The 24,471-nt window shown below is 49.8% G+C and overlaps 1 protein-coding gene, 1 long non-coding RNA gene and 1 other non-coding gene across 9 annotated transcripts in view; 2 read left to right on the top strand and 1 right to left on the bottom strand.

Annotated features, from left to right (window-relative positions):
- Positions 1-16,664, top strand: part of B4galnt2 (beta-1,4-N-acetyl-galactosaminyltransferase 2) — a 39,883-nt gene extending 23,219 nt beyond the window's left edge. For both annotated transcript variants that reach the window (XM_021645357.2, XM_021645356.2), the window contains exons 5-11: positions 2,592-2,629; positions 7,223-7,403; positions 9,389-9,475; positions 11,603-11,790; positions 12,670-12,810; positions 13,796-14,015; positions 14,377-16,664. In XM_021645357.2, the coding sequence (XP_021501032.1) occupies positions 2,592-2,629; positions 7,223-7,403; positions 9,389-9,475; positions 11,603-11,790; positions 12,670-12,810; positions 13,796-14,015; positions 14,377-14,582 (1,061 nt within the window). In that variant the 3' untranslated portion in view covers positions 14,583-16,664. The remainder of the gene's footprint in view (positions 1-2,591; positions 2,630-7,222; positions 7,404-9,388; positions 9,476-11,602; positions 11,791-12,669; positions 12,811-13,795; positions 14,016-14,376) is intronic.
- On the bottom strand, positions 11,984-24,435 carry LOC132655156 (uncharacterized). 6 transcript variants are annotated; one of them, XR_009592815.1, is made up of 5 exons: positions 24,342-24,435; positions 21,975-22,071; positions 20,976-21,746; positions 14,505-19,624; positions 11,984-13,993 (listed from the first exon to the last, which is right to left on the bottom strand). It is a non-coding gene; the product is annotated as an uncharacterized LOC132655156 (long non-coding RNA). The 6 variants fall into 6 exon arrangements; XR_009592817.1 differs by lacking the exon at positions 24,342-24,435 and having other exon boundaries at positions 20,976-21,111; positions 21,667-21,746; positions 21,975-24,291; XR_009592814.1 differs by having other exon boundaries at positions 20,976-22,071.
- Trnaq-uug (transfer RNA glutamine (anticodon UUG)) lies at positions 20,815-20,886 on the top strand. Its single transcript has one exon. It is a non-coding gene; the product is annotated as a tRNA-Gln (tRNA).
- Positions 24,436-24,471: the final 36 nt, after the last annotated feature.

The raw sequence follows: 24,471 nt of genomic DNA on the forward strand, positions 1-24,471 counted from the left end.
CGCATTTTCCCCCTCAGAGCGGGTGGGTGGGCTCTGGATCTGCAGTTGGATTCCTCCCCTCCGATGGGCTCTTGGCATCTAGAGGCAAACAGCCCTCACCATGAGTCATGGAGAAGACCCTGGTTGTGCTGGGTGACAGTGGCACACAGGTGTCCCTGAGCAAGACCCAAATTATCCAAACTCACTCTGCAAAAGGGTGGAGATGAGCGTGAGCAGCCAGGCTAGACAGAAAGGCTTGAGGGTACCAGATCTGTAGCCAAGCTCTCCAGGCAGAACAATCCGAAGGAGAAGCAGCCTCCTCGGCCCAGTGACAGCCTCCTCTTACCCTGCTCTTAACAGCCTTCCTTTCCGGCTGAAGTCACTCTTAATGACATCCTGTGAGATGACTAATGTGTCTTGCCTAGAGGGAGAACACTATCGATTGAACCCAAGGCTTCAGAGAAGGGCTGTACCAATGAGTTCCACCCTTAACCCTGGTAATGTTTTTGAGTAGCCATTTAAAAATGATTTTATATTTTGGGTAACTTATTTATTTATAAAATGAGATCTGTTTATTTGATTGTTTTGTTGTTTATTTAAAATGTTTATGCTTGTGTGTATGTATGTGTGTGTGTGTGTATACATACTTCAATACATACAGATGTGTATGGAGGCCAGAAGACTGTCATGTTTTCTCTATTATCTCTCCTTTTCCTTTTTGAGGTAGGTTTTCTGGAGTCATGTTTTCCCTGCTAGGCTGGAAGCCAGCAAGTCCCAGGAATCCTCCTGTCTCTGCTTCTCTCAGAGCTAGGATAACAGGCATACCCATATTGATCTTAAGGTACTGGGACTTGAACTCAGGTCCTTATGACTGTGTAGCAAGCACACTTACCTCCTGAGCTCTGGCCTGTTTGTTGTGTGTTTTAAAGATTTTTTAATAAAATAATTTTAAATTGCTTAACCCACAAATCCTTTGAAAACCTTGGAGAGGACATCTTGTTTTGGCTTTTCCTGTTACTCTGATAAGATATCCTGACGAAAACAACTCAGAGGATAAAAGGGTCTATTTTATCTCACCTGGTGATTCCCGACTCCATAATTCTAGTTTCAGGTGATCTGATGCCTCCTGACCTCCAAGGGCACTAGGCATGCACATGGTAGATAGACAGACAGACATGTAGGCGAAACACCCATACACATAGACTAAAATAAGGGACATGAACATCTGGCCTCCACACACATACACACACACACACACACACACACACACACACACACACACACAGAATCGTAAAGCAAGAAGTGATAAGGCAGACCATGCAGAGACCGTGAGACTTCAGCAGGTAACAAGGCAGTAATCGAAGGTTCTGGTTCTAGAAGAACAAGGAGTTGTAGAATGAAAGATTTTATGTAGCAAATCAGAGTGTGATGGAAAACAAGTGACAGGAATATAAAGTGGAAAGCAAGCTAGGGTCAGGCAGGCTGTGAAGGATTTTTAAAGGCCTTTTTTTTTTTTTTGGCTATTTCATACATGTGTATAATGTATTGGTCATGTTCATCCCCATTATCTTTTCTACTTCTCTTCACCCTCCAAATGAACCCATTTTTCTTCCCTATTAAATCCCCCATTTGCTTTCACGTCTTTTAAAAATGCACATATATGTCAGGCAGTGTTGTCGCAGGCCTTTAATCCCAGCAGAGGCAGGTGGATCTCTGCAAGTTCAAGGCCAGCCTGGTCTACAGAGTGAGTCCAGGACAGCCAAGGCTACACAAAGAAACCCTGTCTCAAAAAAGAAAAAGAAAAGAAAGAGAAAGAAAGAAAAGCAAAAGCAAAACAAAAACCTCAAACAAACAAACAAAAAGCAAAATACACTTATGCCTGTAAATTTTAAAAAAATTAATTAAAACTCGAAAATAAATAAGACCCAATGAGGTGTTCTTAGGCTTGCTTGCATAGGTTTGGTGAGGGGGGGTCCTCCTAGCAGCTACACCACTGAAGAAAGCACCTCCCCCTCCTCCAACTGCTAACATCTCCCCGGAGAGGGGTGGAGCCTCGTGAGCTCTCCCTGCCCCTCCGTCCACCACGGGCGCCACCTCGCGCAGGTAGTCACAGATGCCACCATGTCGTGACGGAGAAGCCAGCTGTCTGCAGCGTTCCGACTTCTGATTCTAAGGGGTCCCCCCCTCCCCACCGGCTTCCCTGCGCTGTTTCCTGATCCCAGAGTCCCGGGGGTCAGACCCGAGGCATTGCGGCAGTGCGGCATTGCGCGTGCCCGGTCAAGGCCTCAGGAGCTTGTGTGCAGTCAGTCGAAGAGGAACGCGGATGTGTGCGCGTTAGTGTTCAGCTCAGTCTGCCCCTTCACGCGGTCCAGGGTCCCCTGCCTAGGGCATGGTGCCACTCACCGTGGGTGGGTCTCCGTTACCCCCACCGGAAGCCTTAGAGCCGCGTGGGTTTGAGACCGCATCCCATGGGGGCCTGTGGAGGCCAACCACCTGATAGGAAGTGACGCTTGGCGGGTGTCTCCAGATACGCAGGGGTCATAGGTGGGGAGGTGTGCTGGTGAGCTTCACTGTCCACTCAGATCCTTCTTTATTGCTCCTGTGTCTTCTAGGCCTCCGGTATGAAGGGCCAGATGCCCCAGTCTATGAGGTAAGCGTCCCCACCCCAGCATTTTCGGCTCTGCCCTTGCTTCCACGACTGTGGCTGACCTCAGCCTTTAACCCCAGATGAATGCAAAGCGGGACGCGGGGCCGTTGCGCAGGAGTTTTCTAGCCTTTGGAATGGCTGCGGGAAGGACTTCCAATGCTACACGAAGCACAAGGCCACCTCCGTGGCTGTGTTTGTTTTACGAGGGAGCCGCCGCCACATGTGGCCCCTGACCACAAGAGTGTGGGTTGTCCTGTTTTCCTCCCCTCACAGTGTAGCTCTGGGTTGAGGCCTTGGGATGGGATGTCCGAAGGGCGAGGCATGATCCCATTTGGAACCTGCAAAAGGCCTGGGAAATGAAGCTCGGGATATGTGCACAGGGGTGAATCTGGAGGCACCCTCCTCTGTTTCTCCCCCCATTCCCCTGAGGCACTGGGGAACTCATCGTTTTTTGGTTTTTTTGGCCAGGCTCACAGCCAACAATTCCCCACGAGCCTCCTGCCTCACTGTCTGTCTTCTTTGGTTACTGGGGTTGCCTGATGTTTCTGTTTGGGGACATGCAAATTCAGGTTCTGATAGTTACACAAGCGTTCTTACACCCTGTGCTGTCTGCACCCTCCACCCCCACAGGCTGGAGTCGGGGTACGTGAGCTGCTCGCTGTCCTCAGAGATCTCCTCTGTCACCCACACAAGCTCCCCCAACCTCCATCCTATCCCTGTCATCTTTCTCATAACTAGGACTCATTTTCTCTTGGGGGTGTCAGGGAGGGAATCCAGGCCCTCACACATGCTGGGAAAAAGCTCTACCACCCAGCCATGCCTCTAGCCCCTTTCACTGTGTGCCTCGTTATGGTGTGGGAGTGGCTGTATGCTTCTCATCCTCATTGGCCTACGGGCTTGCTTCATGGAGACTTTCATTCTGTTGATTGACCTGAGTTTTCAGAAGAGTGGCATAACCCAGTCTTCTCCCCACAAAGACGCCTGCCTACGGCAGACAAAGGAAAGAGTGGCCTTTAGGGTGGTGGGGACGAGAGAAGCCTGCTTCCAGCTGCATCTTCAGGTAGAATCAATGGGCAGGACTTGCTCCCAGGTGGGCTGCAGGTAGGAGGAACAAGAATGGCCGCTCTTTGGGCATCTGAGAGCTGGAATAGAAGCAAGTGCCAATGGCAGCAAGAGGGGATGATGGGCTGACATCGGCAGTTTCTATTAGTGACAAACTGATTTAGCGGGTTTTCTTTTCTTTTTTTAATTTTATTTATTTATTATAATTTATTCATTTTGTATCCCGCTGCAGCTCCCTCCCTCATCTCCTCCCAGGCCCACTCTTTCTCCCTCTTCTCCCCCTATGCCCTCCCCTAGTCCCTTGATAGGGAAGGTCCTCCTCCCCTTCTATCTGACCCTAGCCCATCAGGTTTCATCAAAGCTGGCTGCATCATCTTCCTCTGTGGCCTGGCAAGGCTGTACCCCTCAGGGGGAGGTGATCAAAGAGCCAGCCACTGAGTTCATGTACCCCTTACTAGGGAACCTACTTAGAAACTGAGCAGCCTGTGGGCTTCCTCTGAACAAGGGGTCTAGGTCCTCTCCACACATGGTCCTTGGTTGGAGTATTGGTCTCTGCAGGTCCCCCTGGGCCCAGGTTTTTTTTGGCTCTGTTGTTCTGCTTGTGGAGTTCCTGTCCCCTTCAGGTCTTTCTATCTCCCTCTTCTTCCACAAGGTTTCCAGCGCTCTGCCCAAAGTTTGGCTGTGAGTCTCAGTAACTCCTTCGATACCCTGGTGGGTAGAGTCTTTCAGAGGCCTTCTGTGGAAGGCTCCTGTCCTGGTTGTCTTTTGTTTTTTATTTTTGTGCTGAGAAGTGAATTCAGGCCTCAATGCTCAGAGGCCAAAAGAAATGTCTGGTGTCTCGGAGCTGGAGTTATAGGCTTCTCCAGGCTGCTGCCCAGCTTGTTATGTAGGTGCTGGTCTCCGTATTCTGGTTTCTGTGATTGTACAGCTAAGCCATAGTCTGCCATTGTATGGCCCAGCGGTTCAATTGTTTGTTTGCTTTTTTTTTTTTTTTTTTTTTAAACTCTGAGTTTCATGCAAGCCTTCCTTGCAGGGTGGCTTAGTAAGGGTTTCTATTGCTGTGCTAAACACCACAAGCTTTTGTTCCCCAAAAGCATCTTGGGAAACAAAGGGCTTTGTTTCAGTTTGTGGTTTTACAGCATAATTCATCCTCAAAGTCAAGGCAGGAACCGAGAGCAGGAACTTGGAAGCAGGACCCAAAGCAGAAGCCGTGGACATGGACGCTGCTTACTGGCCTACTCGTTTTCTCTTCAGGCTGCACATTTTGAACTTCTCTTTGCCCCGCGTGCTCTTTTTCATCGTACACCTGCTTAAAAATAATCACTAATAACCGTACGACAGAGTCATCATTAGGCTGTCTTGAAATCTTCTCGGCTGAAGAAATTAGTCCATTGCTTTTTAACTTCACTTCAGGCAAGTTTTTAGGTTGAGGGCAGAAGGCAGACATTACCAGATTATCACAAGGATGGCCTCTAGCCCAGTCCCTAATGTTGTTCCCCTCTGAGACCTCTGGAGCTGAGCCTCCACAACCCACATAGCTTCCGTCACAGCGGCCTTCCAAACCCCTCCTAGGATGGCCCATTAAACTCCGCCTACAGCATTTAACCACTTTCCTAGTCCAACGTCCCCAAATCTTCCACATTCCTTCAAAAATATGGTCAGGTCCGTCATAGCACTATCCCACGAATCTGGAACCAATTTCTGTTTTAATTACTTTTCCATTGCTGTGAGAAAAACACCATGACAAAGGCAACTTATAAAAGCACTTAAAACCTGGAGGTGGTGGTGCATGTCTTTGATACCAGACAGGGGCAGGCAGATCTCTGAGAGTTCAAGGTCAGCCTGGTCTAGAGAGATAGTTCCAGGATAGCCATGGCTACACACAGAGAAACCCTGTTTCAAACAAACAAACAAACAGACAGACAGACAAACATTTAACTGGGCTTACAGTTCCAGAGGATTAGAGTCCATGATAGCAGAGCAAAGACATGGTGGCAGGAACATGGTGGCAGCTGAGAGCCGCACCGCAAATCAAAATCAAAAGGCAGAGGACACACTGAGGATGCTCTGGAAGGCTTAAAGCCTGCCCCAGGAACACACCTCCCCCAACAAGGCCACACTTCCCAATCATTCCCAAACAGTTCCCCCAACTGCAGACCAAGAATTCAAACATATGAACCTTTAGGAGCTGTTGTCATTTCAGACCACCACACGGGGCAAAGGGTGAAGGCAGTGGGATGAGTCAGACAAACATTTCGTTTTACTCTTTTTTTTGAGACAAGGTCTCACCACCTCACCCTGCAGCGTGGAATTCACTGTGTAGACTAAACTAGCTCCAAACTCACAAGACACACCTGAGTGCTGGGATTAAAGACGCGTGCCACCAAAGTGGGCTGCGATAAACATTTGGAAACGGCTTGAAAGATGATGGTATCTCCTGGATGATGAGTAAAATCCTCTCCTGGATGATGTGTAAAATCCTCTGGCAGGGAATTATAACTCAGAAGACCCAGAACCAAGCCCTGGAAGATATCCATCAGACATCAGAGGGAGGTGGAGCAGACGTGACTGACAAACAGAAATCATGCAGCAGCAGCAGCAGCAGCAGCAGCAGGGGGAGCAAGGCAAAGTGGCCCCCATCTATAGTCTCAGATATTGGGGAGGTAGTGGCAGGAGGCAGTGAGAACTCTTGAGCCCTGGAGCTCAAGGATGCTCCGGGCAACACAGTGAGAACTTGTTGAAAGAGGAGGAAGAAGAAATAATCGAGAAGTCCTCATTGTTGTCATGGGCCCCGCCCCCAGGCCACAGGGTTTCTCTGCTGTATCCCTGGCTGTCCTGGAACTCATTCTGCAGACCTGGAACTTGCAGAGACTCCGCTTGCTTCTGCCTCCCAAGTGCTGGGATTAAGGGTTGCGCCACCACCACCACAACCGCCACTGCCACCGCCTGGCTCTTGAAGTCTCGAAGAACAATGTCCATTAAGACAGAGATAGAGGGCTGGAGAGGTGGCTCAGAGGTTAAGGGCACTGTGTGCTCTTCCAGAGGTCTCCTGAGTTCAATTCCCAGCAACCACATGGTGGCTCACGACCTTCTATAATAAGATCTGCTGCTCTCTTCTGTCATGCAGATATACATGCAAATAGAGCACTCATGTAAAATAAAGAAATAAATCTTTAAAAGAAAAAAGACAGAGATATTTGCAGAATGAGTCCTTTAAATTTCCAAGTCTCTGGGTCTTGGGGTGAGGGAGACGGGCTTAGAGACTGGCTTAGTCTACTTCCTTTCCAACCAGCCTTCTGCCCTAGTGCTTGAAGGCGGCTCTGTACCCTGGGTGCTCTGCCCCCTGCTGGCCATCCTGGGTACTTGCCCTACCTGTGAATGGATTTTTCTCCGTGCATGATGTTTAGAATCTTTCAGGGCTGGGAGACCAGGGGGTTACAGTCGGGTAGGTATAAAGTTTCACTGGGTAGGACAAAGGGCCTCTACAGATGGATAGAGGTACAATAACATGAGCACTGTGAATGTCACCCCCAGGTCACCCTGAGAGCGTCTCTGGGGACACTGAACACCCTTGCTGACGTCCCAGAAAACGTGGCACAGGGCAGAGGCCAGAAGCAGCTGACCATCTCCACCAGCGATCGGAGGGTCCTGAATTTCATCCTTCAGCATGTGACGTACACCAGCGCAGTGTACCATCTCCACAAGGTGGACGTGGGTGAGATACCGTCTTCCAACTGCAAAATGCTGAGGGGGGCTGGAAAAAAAGCACCAAGCCCCCCCCCCCCCCCACACACACAAAGCCTTCCTCCTCCAGGAAGCAAGCATTCGCCAGAGATTCTTCCTGTGCGCCAGTTTCTAAGCCCAGACAATGACCTTCCTATTGATAGCATCCAACAGTGTCCCCCTGCTGCCACGTCGATGTCCTGTCACTGTAGCCAATACCCGAGGTAATGGAGAAGAAGGAAAGGTTTCCTCTGCCTCACAGGTTTGGGGGCTTCAGGCTGGGGTGACTTGGCCCTTTTGCTTGTGGCGAGGCGGCTGTGTGATAAGAGAGGAGCCGCTCGCCTCAGAGCTAGGAAGCAAACAGGAGCAGAGAGACAGGAGGCAGGTCCTGCTGTCAGCTTCAAGGCATGCCCACAGGGCCCTGGACAGCTCCCATCAGCCCCTAGTTTCTGAGGGCTCCGACTCCCGCTGCGCCGTGGCGGCCTGTGCCTATACTACGTGGACCTTGGCAGACACTGATGCCAACCACAGCACCTTCCAGTTCTTCCTCTTATCCACGGGGTTTTGTTCTGCTTGATACACGGGATCTCAGACGGCCCAGGCCAACTTCCAACTCTGGACGTGTGCCCCTCCCGTTTCCGCCTCCCGGATGCTGGGGTTATAGGCAGTGCACCTCCAAGTAACGTTCATGCGGGGCTGGGAATCAAAGCCAGGACTTCCTGTGTGGTAGACCACACTCTGACAGCTGAGTTACATCGCCAGCCTTGTTTCTTGAGATAAGCTCTCCTGTAGCCCAGGATATCCCAAACTCTCTCCTGTGGTTGTAGCTGGCTGTTCTTGAACTCTGGACCCTCCTTTCTTCATCTCCCAAGTTTAGGGATTACACGTGCATACTACCACACTCTGCTGGTTTGTTTGTTTGTTTACTTGTTTGTCCATTTGCTTGAGGTAGGATCTTGTTGTGTATCCTGGGGCTGGCCTCAAATTCTTAACTCCTAAACCTCAGCATCCATAATGCTGGGATTACAACCATACATCAATCTATCTTTTTCTTTCTTTCTTTCTTTCCTTCTTTCCTTCCTTCCTTCCTTCCTTTCCCTTCTTTCCTTCCTTCCTTCCTTTTCTCTCTCTTTTTGCTGAGCCATTGTGATGACCCCTCTGCAGCTTTAAAGCTTGTGTTGAGGAGGGACCAGCCTAACCAGCCTGCATGTCACTATCTTGTCCTAAGCACTCATGAACAGAGAGACTGTGGCCAGTTCCAAGGGTATGGCTTTGCCTCTCTCCACATCCCCCCATGACAGGGAACTGGGAGAACAAGTCTTGCCAGCCTCAGTACAGCCTCAGCCTCTCTCTGCATCAGTTAAAAGTATCTATTTCTTTTTTGAGTATGTGCATGACACAGCAATAAGAAAAAAAAATGTAGCTTGGACAAATGGAAGTTCAGCTTAGTTGGTAGAGTACTTGCCTAGCATGTACAGAGCCCTGTGTTCGAGTCCCAGTAACCACATGACATTAGGTGTGGGTGGGAGGTCCTGCTTTGCCTAGGACCCTAAGGGGTGGAATAAGGAGGACTCAGGGTCCTAGGTTAATCCTCCATGGCTATAGCGAGCATCCTCCCCACCTTCAGATTTGAAAGCATTTTCTTCAGAATGTAACCCCAAATGTGATAAGGTACAGTGGATATTACTGCCCTGGTTTTGTCAGTGGAGAAGCTGATGGAGGAACCTGTTTCAGGTCGGGCACGGCAGAGTCCAACTTCATCCAGGTCCTTGAATCTCCAGCCCATTCCAGCAGCACATCCTCATAGCCCCAGGGATACACGGCAAGTCAGGAGTCAGGATGCCCCAGTCTTCGTGGGTCCTCGGCCTCCTCCCAGCCAGGACTCTCTGCAGCTGCTGGCCTCATTGACTTCCTCAGGACATCAGGGTCTGAGCAGATCTGACACGGCCTGGCCTCTGACTTTTCTTTTCCTTCCAGTGAGTTTGGAGTCCGAGTCCTCAGTGGTCAAGTTTCCAGTCACCATCAACCAGCCAGTTGTACCCAAGTTGTATGACCCTGGACCTGGTAAGGCTCTCGTCTTTGAGGTTCAGGGAGTCCATCAGGCGGGGTGAGAGTCAGAGGGTGTGGTAGTCTGAATGGCCAGGTCTCCCACGGACTCATATATTTGAATGCTTGGTCTGTAGTTGGTGGAACTGTTTTGGGAAGGATTGGGAGGCATGGGTATCCATAATGGCCAGAATTTGGATCTCTTTAGAGTTGGAGTGACAGGTGGTTGTGAGCCACCTGATGTGGGTGCTGAGAACCAAACTCTGGTCCCTGCAAGAGCGGTATGTGCTCTCAACTGCCAACACAGCTCTCCAGACCTCTCAGCCCTTTATTGAGACAAGGTCTCACGTGTCCCAGGGTGAGCTCAAACTATATTTATAGTTGAGAATATTATTGAACCTCCTGCCTGTGGCTCTCCCTCATTCCTCAGGCCAACGGTTCTCAGGAACAAGGGGGCAGAGGGGACAAACTGGGGATTTGGAAGGCCAGCAAGTACTACGGAATGACCTCTGAAAACCACTTCAGCAAGATAACATTTGTTTTTCCAGACGGGGTTTCTCTGTGTAACCTTGGCTGTCCTGGACAGGCTGGTCTCGAACACACAGAGATCCGCCTGTCTCTACCTCCATGAGTGCTGACATCACAGGTGTGTGACACCAGGCCAGGTGTGAGACAGCTCACCTTTATTGGGAATGAACAAAAGCTGTATAGTCCTTAGGGAGTGGGCAGGAGGCTCCGGGATAAGCGATAAGCGTACATAATTGGTTGAAACTAGGAGTTCCAAGGATGCTTTGGCAGCACGGTCCTAGGGTACATAGTACCTACTTATCCTGTAGGCACAAGGAGAGGGGGGAGTGCTAGCAGGGAACTGTGCCGAAGGTCATACACCAGGTATGGTTAGAGGCATCTCTGCCTGAGGACGTTCTCCAGGTGAGGTCCCTGCTGGGGAGAGGGAGAGTCCTCTGTCTAGTGCCAAGCTCAGAAAGGCTATCGGTCCTGGAGGACTGCAACCTCAAAGAGCAAGGCCCTCCAACACTGCCTAGTGCCCCCAAGTGCTGGAATTTTACACATGTACCACCAAGCCCAGTTGCCGGGGATCAAACCTAGGGCTTTGGGTGTGTTAAGTAGGTAGGCACTCTACCAACAGAGCTGGATTTTCATCCCTTCCGTATGACTAGACTGGTAATCCTCTGGACTCAGCCTTGTTAGTGGTGAGATTCCAGGCAATTAGTGATTGTGTATGTGTGCGCATCTGTGCGCTCGTGCCACAGTGGGAATATGAAGTTCAGAGGAGCGTCTCAGGTGTCAGTCCTAGCCTTCTGTCTGGGATCATCCTCACGGCACTCCCACCCCATTCATTGAGACCGGGTCTCCTGGTCAAAGCCAGGGCTCTATAATACAGCTGGTCTCCCTGGGGGGCGGCTTGCCCTGGGGACCCCCTGAACCCATCTTCTGAAGCTAAAACTACAGGCATGCTGCCATACCCCTCCCAGCATTTTTGTGGATTCTGGGGATATGAACTTGGGCAGCTACACATTTGTGGGGCGAATATTTCAACCACTGAGCATCTCCCCAGCCCCTCCAAGTCTTGTGGGGTTTTTTTGTTTGCTTGTTTGTTGTTTTTTTCAAGTGACGTGCTTTACGGTCAACAACTTGGTCCAGGTCCTCTGGTCTTCAAGTAGACTTCTCTCTAACCATGCCTCTCTGAGACAGAGGCCAGGGGACTTCTCCTAGGAAAGCCCTTCTTAGAACTGAAAAACAAGGGTGGGTTTTTAGTCCTTTAGACCTTTTCTTCTCTTCCTGGAACCTTTCATCAGGAACCCCCTTTAGAGAAAAAGCTCTGGACACCTCAACTTCTAGTAGTAAGATGGACGCACAAGGGCTTGCTAAGAGGCAACCAGAAAATGAGGAACCCCGACAGCAGAATAGCACAGCAAAGCCAACCAGGGACGAGGTCCCCAATGCTGACAGGTCAAAAGATAAAGAAGCCATCAGATGATGGAACTATAACTCAGTTGATAGAATGCTTTCTTAGCATGTATGAGGCCCTAGGTTCAAACCCCAAACAAACCAAAACAAGCCCTACCCGAAGAAAGCGAATCCAGAGCTGGGGTGCTAGCATTCACTTTTACATTTTTTCTCTAGAGAGGAAGCTCAGAAACCTGGTGACCATTGCCACCAAGACTTTCCTCCGTCCTCACAAGTTTAAGATCCTGCTTCAGAGCATTCGAAAATATTACCCAGATTTAACTGTGATTGTGGCTGATGACAGCAAGCAGCCCCTGGAAATTAAAGATGACTATTTGGAATATTACCCCATGCCCTTTGGAAAGGTATGTTCCCCTCAGACTGGGGACACCTAGCTCCCAAAACAGGAGGCCTCCAGATTCAGCTGCTTCCATGCCTTCTTTAGGGGGCAGAGTCCTGTGGGAAGAGCAGTCGGGGGCTTCTCTCCTTCAGAGAGAAATTAGATGGATCTCATTTTTCCACGTTAATAAAGTGTTAGTTTATTCCATCTTACAGGGATTTTTTAAAATTAATTTATTTATTATATATACAATATCTGCATGTATGCCTTCACATCAGAAGAGGGCACCAGATCTCATTATAGATGGTTGTGAGCCACCATGTGGTTGCTGGGAATTGAACTCAGAGGACCTCTGGGAGAGCAGCCAGTGCTCTTAACCTCTGAGCTATCTCTCCAGCTCCTTACAGGGGTTCTTTTAAGTGACTTAAGGGAGCTAACATCTGATTGTGTGTGGGTTAACGGCAGCCTTTTGTTCCCTGGGATTGTGCCCAAGCTAGGCTCTCCCTTCCTCCCTCCTTGTCTGCTTCCTTCCCTCCCTCTTTCCTTCCCATCTTCCACCAAGGATAGAAGAGGGAGGGATATCACTGATAGCAGACGTTCCCCAAACCACCATCTCCCAGGAAGTAGAAGGAAACTGTATGGTGAGAAAGGACTCCAGCCTATACACAGAGGCCACTGGTCCAAGGAGGGGCTTTCCAGTCTTTGTCTCAGCCTCTGATCCAGAAGGTTGCTGTCCCTAACATGATTCTCTGAGGTGGACTCCTTTGACCCAGTAGTTGTCTGAACTGTGGAATCTCACACACTCCAACTTTGTCCATGGTGGGAGGCAGCCTGGCCACTGGGAATTCCGAAAGCCTCACCCTGCCAGGGGACAGCTGCTGATCTAACCCCATGCTACCCACAGGGCTGGTTTGCTGGTAGAAACCTGGCCATCTCACAGGTGACCACCAAATATGTCCTCTGGGTAGATGATGACTTTCTCTTCAACAACAACACCAAGATTGAGGTGCTGGTGGATGTCCTGGAGAAAACTGAACTGGATGTGGTAAGGTTCAAAGGCCAAGTTCAGCCGGCTGTAGCCTGAGGTGAGGGGAAAGGACAGAGGAAGAGAAAGGAACGCCAGTGTCTGAGGGAGGAGCAGAGAGGAGGACAAGGCAGGAGAGGGCCTCGCAGGAAGGCTGGAGAGCACGTGCGTTCTGCTTTTGACTCCCCAATGGCTTCCCTTGAGCAGATTTTATACACCACACTAAAAAAGTCTGAAGTTGTTCAATTTTCAAAACAGCCCGTTTACGCATCATTTCTGATTTTCTTGGACTATATGAGGTTTAAGAGAACTGTGTTCTTCTTTGGTCCCAAGCTTTTTTAGATTTACTGATTTTTTTTATTTTATTTTATTTTATGTGTATAGTTGTTTTGCTGCCTATGTATCTGTGAACTCGTGGTGCTGGATATCCCAGAACTGGAGTTACAGATGGATATGAATTGCCGTGTGGGTGCCAGATGGGAACAGAACCTGGTCCTCTGCAAGAACAAGTGCTTTTAACTACTCTCTACCCTCCACCCCATGACATTGTTTTGTTTTTTAAGTATAAAAATACAGTTGGACATGTATTTAATCCCAGCACTGGGGAGACAGAGGCAGGAGGATCTCTGTGAGTTCAAGGCCAGCCTGATCTACAAAATAGATCCCTACCTCAAAGACAACAACAAAACCCAAACCCCTAAAGATATACACTGTGTGTGCTGGTGCACGCCTGTGGAAGCAGGAGTTCAAGGCCAGCCTTGGCTATAAAGCAAGTGTGTATGTGTATGTATACACATTTGTATGTGAGTGCCTGTATGTGGAGATAGGGATTCGATGATCTGAAGGACCCAGGAGCAGTGCAGGAAGGGCAGAGCCTCTGAGGGCCCTGAGGAGGCTAGCTCCATAGAGTACAGCATTTACTCCCATGGGGGTGCGGTGGAGCGAGGCTTCCTAGAGGGGAAGAGTACTGAGCCTGCTCAGACCCCGGTTTCTGTTTGTGGCCTAGGTGGGCGGCAGCGTGCAGGGGAACACTTTCCAGTTCAGGCTGTTGTTGGAACAGAGTGAGAACGGAGACTGCCTTCACCAGAGGTGGGGAGCGTTCCGGGCCCTGGACGGCTTCCCCGGATGCACGGTGGCCAGTGGCGTTACCAACTTCTTCTTGGCTCACACAGAGCAACTCCGAAGAGTTGGTTTTGATCCCATCCTGCAGAGAGTGGCTCACTCAGGTGGGAAGCTTGGAGGTCTGACGGAGGGGGCAGGGGAGGGGGTCCCCCTTGGGAACCTCTTCTTTCTCCTTCCCCTTTCACCCCTGACGATGGAGCCCACAGTCCCCCTCCTCACCCTCACCTCTCAAGTGTCTCCCCTAGGCTGCCTCTGCCCATCTGAGACAGCCTACTTCTTCCTCCCTTCAGCTCCACCCTTTACCTTCTCCTTTCAGAAAGTCTTTTCCACCTAAAACAGCACCCAGGAACTCCCCTCCCCCTCTCCCACGTCACCCCTCCTGCTCCAGGGCCCACAGTGAGGGTGAGGACGCCTGGCTGCGTGGCTTCAGCTTCCTTTTGTCCCCTGTTCCTCCTCTCTTTGCAGAGTTCTTTATTGACGGGCTGGGAAGCCTGTTGGTGGGCTCATGCAAGGACGTGACTGTAGAGCACCAAACACGGACGCCAGCAAAAGACCCAGCGCTGGCTGCCTTGGAGAAGTCTTACAGCACTTACCGCACCAACACCAATTCTCAGGTCCAATTCAAGCTTGCGCTCCACTACTTCAAGAACCGTCTCCAGTGCTCCACTTAAAGGTGCAAGGGACAGGAAGTTCAAATAAACAGACTGGCTGCTAGCAACAACAACAAAGAAAAAGAAAAAGAAAAAAGGACTGGTCATTAGGGATACCAAAAGCAGACTCCCAACAAGAGGAACAGGGGGACAAAGTAGCCAGGAGCTGGAGCTGTTGTAGGGACCTCGAAGTTGGCTGGAGATACCCCAAGGCCAAGTTCTCAGCACAAAGATTATCTGCCCTGGAGGGGCAAAGAGCAGGGAATAAGAGACAAAGACAGGGGCCCGGTGGTGGCAGCACTCAGGAAGGCAGAGGCAGGCAGATCTCTGTGAGTTTGAAGCCAGGCTAGTGTACAGAGCTAAATTCCAGGACAGCTAAGGCTACACAGAGAAACCTTGTCTGGAGAAAAACAAACAAACAAAAAAGAAGAAGAAAAAAAAGCCGAACACTGAAGAGGAGGATGGAAAGGGAAGGGGTGAGGGAGACCAGCTAATGCCAGCTTTGAATTCAGAGATCCACCAGCCAGGGCTATAGACTGAGCATTTTGTTTGTTTTGTGATTTTTCGAGACAGGGTTTCTCAGTGTAGCCCTGGCGGCCTGGACTCACTTTATAGACCAGGCTGGACTTGAACTCACAGAGATCTGCCTGCCTCTGCCTCCCAGAGTGCTGGGATTACAGGTGTGCACCCGGCTTGATGAATTTTTTTTTTTAATATTTAAAAACAAAACCCAAATCAGGCTGGGGAAATGGCTCAGAAGCTGCCCAAGCTTGAGGACTTGAGTCCAGATTCCCAGAACACAAAGCAAGGCGTGGCTGCAGTCTGTAACTCCAGGCACTCTGGCAGCAACTACGCCATCCTCCAGTTTGACAGGATTATCATCAGCATGCCCAAGCACAGTGCCTTCTCTACTTCAAGATCTAGAACCATCTCTCCAGGAGAGAGAAACTATGATCTAGTGTAAAAGGAACTTTTGTCTGTTTCCATTGTCTCAGGGGCTTACTACCTCCTTCTGCTAACCTAGGCCTAGTCCTGGAAGCTTCTAGCCTCCGCGCACTGTCTTAGGGTTTTCAGCCTCTCAAACTTGCTGCTTAATAAACTCACCCTTTCTTGTTCTTACTGAGCTCTGGGCTGTCTGATTCAACTCAGCTGTTCTGCTTCAAACTCCTCTCCCAGGTGATTTATTCAATCTGGCTTCTCTCTCAGTCCCTGAATTGCTCTAGTTGGCATCAAACTAACTGGAGCAATCTTTTCTAATCTTCTGGCTCCTTCTCATTCGCCGGCTCACTCATTTGGTCTTCACCTGTGTCTAGCTTATCCGCTTATTCAACCTCTCTCTGTAAAACTATCCCAGTAAAAGCTACCTTTTCTCTCATTCTCTGTGTTGCTCCCTCAATAGTTCCCCTCTCTTCTCCTGAGTTGGGTTATCCTATTTTGTCAAATCTTTCTCTGATTTGTCACCTCTTCTGCCACTCAATTAGGTGTCACTTTCAAACATGGGTGCTTCCTTCTACAAACTATCTTTACTTTCATTGTTTGGGATTAAAGGTATGTACCACCACACCTGGATCTAAGCTTTTCTTTACTTGAAACTTGCTCTATACCAGGTTGGCCTTGAATTCAGATCTGCTTGCCTCTGTCTCCTGGATTAAAGGTATGTTTGTATTCCAGCCATATCACACAAACCTAGAAGGTCTTTGGATGTGATCTCTTGCCAGGATGGCCATCTTCTGTATTAAAATTCCTCTACAATCCAGTAACCCCTCTTCCCCAGGAGCACTAAATGTTCTCAAGGGATGTGAAACATTACATTCAACCCAAAGGCTTCAGGAAGTCCCTGAAACCTACCAGACACAGTAGGCCCCTCCCTCCCAAGTAGATAAAAGGTGCTAAGAGGCATTCTCAGCCAAGCTGAGCTCCCTGCAACAGACGTTTTCTAACCTGTCAAGCTGCCTGCAAATGGTACAGAAGACTCCAAGTTTACTTCTTTTGTGACATGGTGAGCTCTCATGGTACAGCTGTCTTTTGAGTCATTTCCTTTTCTGTAATAAACCCTCACCCATATGTCTGTAAGTAATCCCAATAAAACTCGTTGGTCCACTATATTGGGCTTGAGTAGAGTCCTTATTTTGCTCTGTCATTGGTTCCCTAATTGGAGTTATGTTTGTTCACACCTTCCTAAGGGTAGTGTCACATGACAGTATGGTATTAAGAGTCTCTGGGCCCAAAATGAGAACATTTCTTCCTTCGGGTGCTCCTATGTCCCTAGCAAGCAGTTCAGTCACCAAGTCGGGTAAGACAGTAGCCATATTTAAAGACTAGCAAGCTCTAGGGCCTACTCTGAGATTTCCCAGCCACATCAAATGGAGACAGTGGGTGGAAAAACTGAATCCCTTTCCTCTAACTGCAGCAAGCAAAGACAAGGAGAGCAATCCTTTAATGTCACCGAGATGGCATACTTTAAAAAAAACAAAAAACCAAAACTGATTTACATTTCATTTCTTTTATCTTTTTCTCCCTACTCCATCCCAATCCCTTCTAACACCCCAACACCAGGTAGGAGAGAGAAAGGGTTGGTGGGAGAAGGAGTACAGTTCTCTTAGGTGCTTCCTGCTTGTCAGGGCTGTCGGGTTCCTTGGAGCCGGTCCAATCCTCATTTCAGGAGATCTCCACCTTTTTTTTTTTTTTTTTTTTTTAAAGATTTATTTATTATTCAGTGTTCTGCCTGCATGTGTGCCTCAGGACAGCAGAGGGCATCGGATTTTTACTACAGATGGTTGTGAGCCACCATATGGTTGCCGGGAATTGAACTCAGGACCTTTGGAAGAGCAGACAGTGCTCTTAACTTCTGAGCCATCTCTCCAGCCCAATCTCCACCTTCTTGTCTCATAGCAGCAACTAGGAGCAGCAAGGGGGAAAGCAGCAGCAGCCTTGATCTTTGTCCTCTCCACTCTCTGGGCTCTGGCATTTATCCCCTCTCCAGAGTCCTCAGATTTAAACTACCTGCAGCTGGCACAGAGCTCTTCTCAAAGCCCCCATGAGGCAGTCTGCTGTTGTGGACTATTTGAATCAGTCCCACATCCCACACCTGGGACCAAAACAAACCTGTTTCTATCCACAGCAGTAGGAGTCACTGTCACTCTTGTAAACACAGAAGGATCTGTGGCCTACCCGCTGTAGGGACATAATCCTGACCTACACTAGCTCTTGAGAAATCACACCAGGCCAGTTGATGTCTTTGATCTTTGGTCTACATAGCAAGTTGTGGGGCATAGTGAAACCCTAGAGAGGGAGAGAGGACAGGGGTGGGGGAGACTGTGACATTGTGTCTGTCCTGTGTGAGTCATAGGACCATTTGTGGGCAGGCAAGTCTCTCTATGTAGCCCTAGCTGTCCTAGAACTCACAGAGAGCAGCCTGCCAGTGGCCTCACAGTGCTGAGATTATAGGCTTATGCTACCTAAAACCTCACAGTGCTGAGATTATAGGCTTATGCTACCTAAAACCTTTGTAAGAAACAAGCAAGAAAACTGAGGCCTAAAAATGGCTGGTGTTCAGGCTCAGCCTTGAAGGACAGTAACCCCTAACAGAAGTACAAGGTTGGAATGGTTTATTCCTCAAAACAGAAAACATTTAGTGTTTCTTCTGATAGTATGTAAGAGTTATAAAGACAAATGGCCACGCTGCTGACAACGAAGCTTTTGGGGGCTTGGGCTAACCATGTTCTTGACTGCATGCATGGGTAAAGGATGCCATGCATTATACAGAAGAGGAACTTACCAGAAGGATGGTGGATAGCGCATAGCACTAGAAGGGGGTGGATGAAACAAGCTCAGGAAAGTGGCCAGGAATCCAGGGGCCTGGGGTGACCAAGAACCCAGAAAGGCCCGTTTGCTTGGGTTGTCACTTGAGGAGTCAGTGGCCATGGCATGGCTGCCCTATGGCACTAAGGTCAATGGGTGTCAGAGACACCACCAGAATTGGATCCAATTCTAAAATCTATGGCTTCTGAGTATTAGTCTCTGGATCCTGTCCAAGTCCAACCAATCAAGCTAAAGACAGGTTCATGCATGAACACATGGGAACACACGAACACTGAGCCTGGAGAGTAAGTGCATTTGCTTTGGGCACAGTGCTGGTGTCACCCAGACTTGCAAAACATTGAATTCCTCAAGGAAGTAAGACCCATGAGGCTTATTTTGGACGTCAACTTGACTAAATCCAAAAACGGAGGGCTCGCCTGTGAGGGATTTTGTTTTATTTGAAATAGTTAAGATCCACTTTTCATCCAGATCTTGAGGTGGGAAGACATACCTTTAATTGGACATATATTAATATATTTATGAGATATTTATATAAATATATACATTTATATTGTGGGTGCTGTGGACCCTGGGTAGGGACCGGTGTCAGACAGTGAGAGAGGCTTCCACACCACTCTATGGTCCAAGTGCCCATATCTGCTGGCCTATCTCCTGACACAAAACAGATGATCCTAGCAATCTACCAGAACCTCAAAATGTGCCCGGAGCAGGGCAGTGGCTGCTTTCCTGGTCCATAAGGAAGTCCCTTCAGGTGCTGCAGGCCTGCTATCTCCTCGAAGTGACAGTGGGATGGTTGGCTACCCCAAAGCTCCTGTCAACTCCCCACTGGCCCAAAGGTCGTATAAAAAGGCTTGCTGCTTCACAATAAAATAGATCTGCACCTCGACGCTGGTCTCTGGAGTCTGTTTCCTGGGTTCATGACTCCATCTTCCTCGCTCCCTCTTATGTATACATACATTCATTCACAATACTGTTATATAATATGTTTATATAACATGTTATATTAATAATATATATATTCATTCTATAAGCTCTGTTACCCTTTAGAACCCTGACTAACACAATGTCACACAGCAAATAGACTGCACTACTGCGTAGCTCTTCCGTTTGCATGTGGGTGGCATCTTAAGCTTCCGAAGTGGAAGGCAGAGCTGTTTTCATTGGGTCTGTCTTCTGTCTCAATACAAGTTTGTGGGGGTGGGGTTGTCTCCGTTGACCACCAAGGCCAGCTGAGCAATGATCTGCAGGAGGCAAGAAGGCCGCTCAGTTCAACGCGACTCGGGAGCCAGTGCTGGTTCAAACTTCGAGTCTGACGTCGAGCAGTTGATTTTAGGCATATTTAAGCCCAGAACAATTTGGTGAAATTTTTCCTGGCAATAATTAACCCAATCCCAGGAGCATAACAAAGTTTAAGACATGACCACACTGAAACTGTCATGTACATGAGACATCTTCGCTAGGGGTGTGGGCGGGGGGGACTGCTGTGGTCTCTGCCACACAGTGCAAAGGTCATCAGGCTATTAAACCACGTCCACACCCTGCCTGCTTGTCCATCGCTCTCCCTCAGGAGGCAACCCTGTGTGTTTAACATTGCACACCTTAGCGCTCATGTGTGACCACAAGAACTTCTGCGCCTCTTAAAAGCGCCTCCAGAACAGCTATTTCTTTTCTTTTCTTTTTTAATATTTTCTGCCAGTCTTCACTGCATTAGAGTAAACAACAGCCGTACAGCCTCCTTGTAAGAGGAGGATATCCCCCTGACTGCGAAATCGCCGAGTCAAAAACCGTTGCTAGACTGACCCGCAGGTAATTACAGTCGGCGAAACTGAGAGAGGGAGAAAGCGCAGAGAAATCCCTTCTTTGGGGGGGGAGAAGGAGGGGAACGTCTGCTGTTAAAGATCTCACCGGGGACCGCTAAGGATCCGAACTCTAGAAGTTTCGACAGCCGGAGCTTTCAGAGAGCGGGCGGGCGGAAGTGCGGACTGGAAGCGCCCGTCTCCCCATCTGTGCGCGGAGCGGGGACGGCGGGGACCAAGCGGGGCGCCCTCTCCGGGGTCCCCGCGTTTGCATCCTCGCGTTTGCATCCCCCCGTTTGCATCCCCGCGTCCTTCCCCGCTGGGCTACGGCGTCCCGGCCGCAGGCCTCCTACCATAAATACGTAAACCACGCGCACTCCCGCCCGGAGCCCGCTTCCTCCGGACTTGGTCCGACCCCGACAACGCGCCGACCCCCGGACAGGGGGGCCGAGGGCCCGGTACCCACGGAGGAGCACCGGAAGAGGGGACACCTCGGGGCTCAGGAACGCTTGGGAGCGGGAATGTCGGCCGTTCCGCGTCCACCTGGGGCCCAAGCCGAGCGTAGCGAAGCCTAGAGAAGGTTGCCTAACGTCATGCGGCTTGAGAAGGCTGCCGGGCGCCTAAAGCCGCCAGCAGGTCCCATGGTGTAATGGTTAGCACTCTGGACTTTGAATCCAGCGATCCGAGTTCAAATCTCGGTGGGACCTCACGGAACCTTTTTGGCCTTCGAACCCCCTGTTTTGGAGCCTTGCAGGAAGGAGGAACCCACCCGAGGCTGCGCGGGGAATGCACTGACCTGCAGGATGGCCGTTCAGCTTCCCTTCTCGGGTCTTACATCTCAGGAACAGCCTGGGCTGGCAGGCACTGCGCACGCGCGCCGAGCCGGGCGGAAAAATAAACGTGTTGACGGAACGACTGAATATAACTTTGCCCTGGAGGGAAAACGAAAGGAGCCGAAGGATCCCGAGGCTCTCCTGTCCGGGGACGGCCGCACTCAGGCGCGCTTGGAAGTCCCCGCCCCCCTGTCCTCTGATTGGCTGGCGTGCAGAACGAACGGCCGGATTGCTTTATGAGCCGCGAATGAGGTAGCCGGACGGGGCCGGAGGGCGGGCATAGCGGCGCCAGGGGAATCCTGATTGGTCGGGAGCGAGTGGCTCCCGGAGGTTTGTGCGATTAGAGGTCAGAGACCCGTGTGGTGGTCCGGGCGTCTCCGTGGCTCACCGTCCCCGGGCGCTTCTCGGAGCGGAGGACGGAACTCGCCTCAGGGCTCCTCCGGCGGCATCGCGCGGGCGTGGGGCCGCGGGGAAAGGACGCTCGGGGAGGACTGCCCTCCGCGCTGGTGTCGCGCGTGTGAGACGTGGCTTCCCCCGCGGGGCCGGGGACGAGGGCGCCTGCTGACGCATCGCCGTCTCCCCACGGAGGGATGGGCACCGCGGCCCAGGCTCCCACCCCGGGGAGGGTGCCCTGGGAACGAGAAGGAGCCTCACCTCCTCGGTGCTGTTAATCCTCTGAGCACGCCCCTTCCGGACCCGACCCACGCGCTGCTCCGAGCCCCCGAATGGATCGGCTTTGAAAAGAAAAATGTCAAGGCGTGAGAGGAGGAGGGACGGAACGATAAAGCTGCTTGTTGTCAGCTGGACGCTGAAGAGGTGAACATACCGACGGGTCAGAGTCGAGAACCAAGAAACAGCCCCTCCCCCATAGACAGTCCATACCAAAAGTGTCACACACACACACACACACACAAATAAATAATAATGAAAGGTAGCACAGCAGAGCAGGGGAAAAGACCTACTCGACATCGGATCGTTCATATGGAAAAATACGAAATCGGATTCCTCTCTAATTTACGCCAAGCACACAGCAGTAAATCCCACGAGAATTTTGTCGACCTGAAAGTGAAGGAAGCACGTGAAGCTCGGGGTGACAGCACAGGGGAATGCCTACGTCTCTCAGGTTAAAAAAAAGGCTTAATAAAAGACACAAACATTGCCGCGTAGTGGCGCACGCAGTTAATCCCAGCACTCAGGGAGGCAGAGGCAGGAGAAGGGCTGTGAGCTCCGGGACAACCTGGTCTACAAAGTGAGTCTAGGGCAGCCAGCGCTACACAGAGAAGCCCTGTCTTGAGAAAAAAAAAAAAAAGAAGAAGAAGAAAAAGGCACAAACATTGAGTGTACTACTCTATGCTCTTATTAAAAGAGCATAGAATATTGGTAAATAAGAAAGCAAACGTGTCTAGGTATGTGTGTTACTCAGTGGTAAATTGTGCAAGGGACTGGAGTGATATGCGTGTGTACTGCAGAAATAACAAATAAGTACAAAAAAAATCTAAAAACCTGTAAGAAAGCTGCCTGCAGAAAAACTAGCAAAACCGTGGGCCCAGCATAGCTCAGCTGGTAAAGTGCTTGTGTGCAAGCATGAGGACCCGTGGTCCATCCACAGAACCCATGTCAAAAATCTGGGCACAGATTTATAGTCCCAACGGTAGGGAAGCAGAGACAGCAGGATCTCTGGGGCTAAGCTTACTGGCTGGCCAATAAGAGAACTTGTCTCTTTACTTTTGAAACTGAGCATTGCCTGAGGAGCTACACCTGAGGCTGATCTCTGGGGTCACTTCCACATGCACCCACATTTTAAAATTCACAAAACCAGGAGGAAAATAGCCTAAGACTCGAGTGGGCACCTCACTTTGGAAGGTGAGGTAGATCATTAAAGACCTCAGCGTAGGTCAGCAGAACACCCACTGAGCAGGTGCTGGGCCTCCTCAGACACCTGCACATACTTGAGTTCATTCACATAGGCACATAGGCATAAATAGGATAACTACACGCACACACGCACACACACACACGAACACACAGGTATGGCCCAGCATTATGGGACATCCTTATAATGCCAGTATCCAGCACACGGCAGGGAGAGGGAGGAGGATTGCGGTGAATCTGAGTTCAGCCTGGGATACACGGCAAGTTCAAGGCTAAACCGCAAAACCTTGTTTCCAAAGAAACAAAACAAAAGCCCGGGTATGAGCACACACATTGTTCTGCCTGCACATCATATTCTACAGGGAGCTTGAAATGCTCAAAAATTATTCATCTACAGGCTGGAGAGATGGTTTAGTGAGTAAGAGCACTGGCTGTTCTTCCAGAAGACCAGAGTTCAATTCCCAGCAGCCACACGGTGGCTCACAACTCTGACTCCAGGCAACCTGACGTCCTCTTCCGGTCTTTGAGGGCCTCCGGCATACATGCGGTATACAGACAGAAGGCAAAATACGAATACAGATAAAATAAATAAATGAAAATTACCTAAGGTGATTACGGATTGAATGCCTGAGGCCCCATAACTCAGGAGGGTGAGGCGAGAGAATCAGAATTCAAGGCCAGCCTAGGCTACACAGTAAGACTGTCTGGGCTCATTCTGTAAGAGTTCTGGTTGCTCTTTCAAAGGACCTGGGTTTGATTCCCAGCACCTACATGGTGCTCACAGCTATCTATAGGTCCAATTCCAGGGGATCCAGTGCTCTCTTCTGACATCTCAGGCACTGCACACACACACACACACACACAAATACGCATACACTTAAAAATAAATAAGCAACTGATTTTGTAGAGTGTGTGCCTAGCTCGCAGAAAACCTTATGCCCAATCCACAGCAGGAGATCCACAGAGAACCTTCAGAGGCAGGAAAAACAGGTGTTCACGGTCATCTTGAGCTCTGATAGGGCGTTGGAGGCTAGCCTGGGACACAGCAGAGAGTGTCTCAAAAAAAAAAAAAAGCTTATTTTAGCTGACAATAACAGCACCCGCTTTTAATTCTAACGCCTGGGAGTCAGAGGCAGGCAGATCTCCATGAATATGAGGACAGCCTGCTCTACATAGTGAGTTCCAGAACATCCCAGGCCGTGTGGAAAGACAAATAAATTTTAAAAAGACTTTGTCTAAAACAGAACCTATCCCGCAATATGTTTTTGCTTTAACTAGACATGAGGCTGCATTTACAAAACCAGGAGTCATGCAAAGACCTGGGTAAACACATCTGGGTAAGCCGTTTGCATGTACTGAGCCTCTTTGGTAAAAGAATAACAACGGTGCCTTTTGCCTGCCAGTGTTTCAGAAAAAAACCCTTGCTGGGTATATTACCACACGCCTATAATCCCTACATGTGGAAGGTAGGAACAGCAGCATCAGAAGTTCAAGGCCATCCTCAGTTACACCGCAGGGTCAAGGCCAGCACAGACTACATGAGATTCTGTCAGAGGAAGAAAGAGGCCAGTGAGACGGCTCAGGGGG

The sequence above is a fragment of the Meriones unguiculatus genome, chromosome 7 (genome assembly GCF_030254825.1).
Source record: "Meriones unguiculatus strain TT.TT164.6M chromosome 7, Bangor_MerUng_6.1, whole genome shotgun sequence".
Classification (NCBI taxonomy): Eukaryota; Metazoa; Chordata; class Mammalia; order Rodentia; family Muridae; genus Meriones; species Meriones unguiculatus.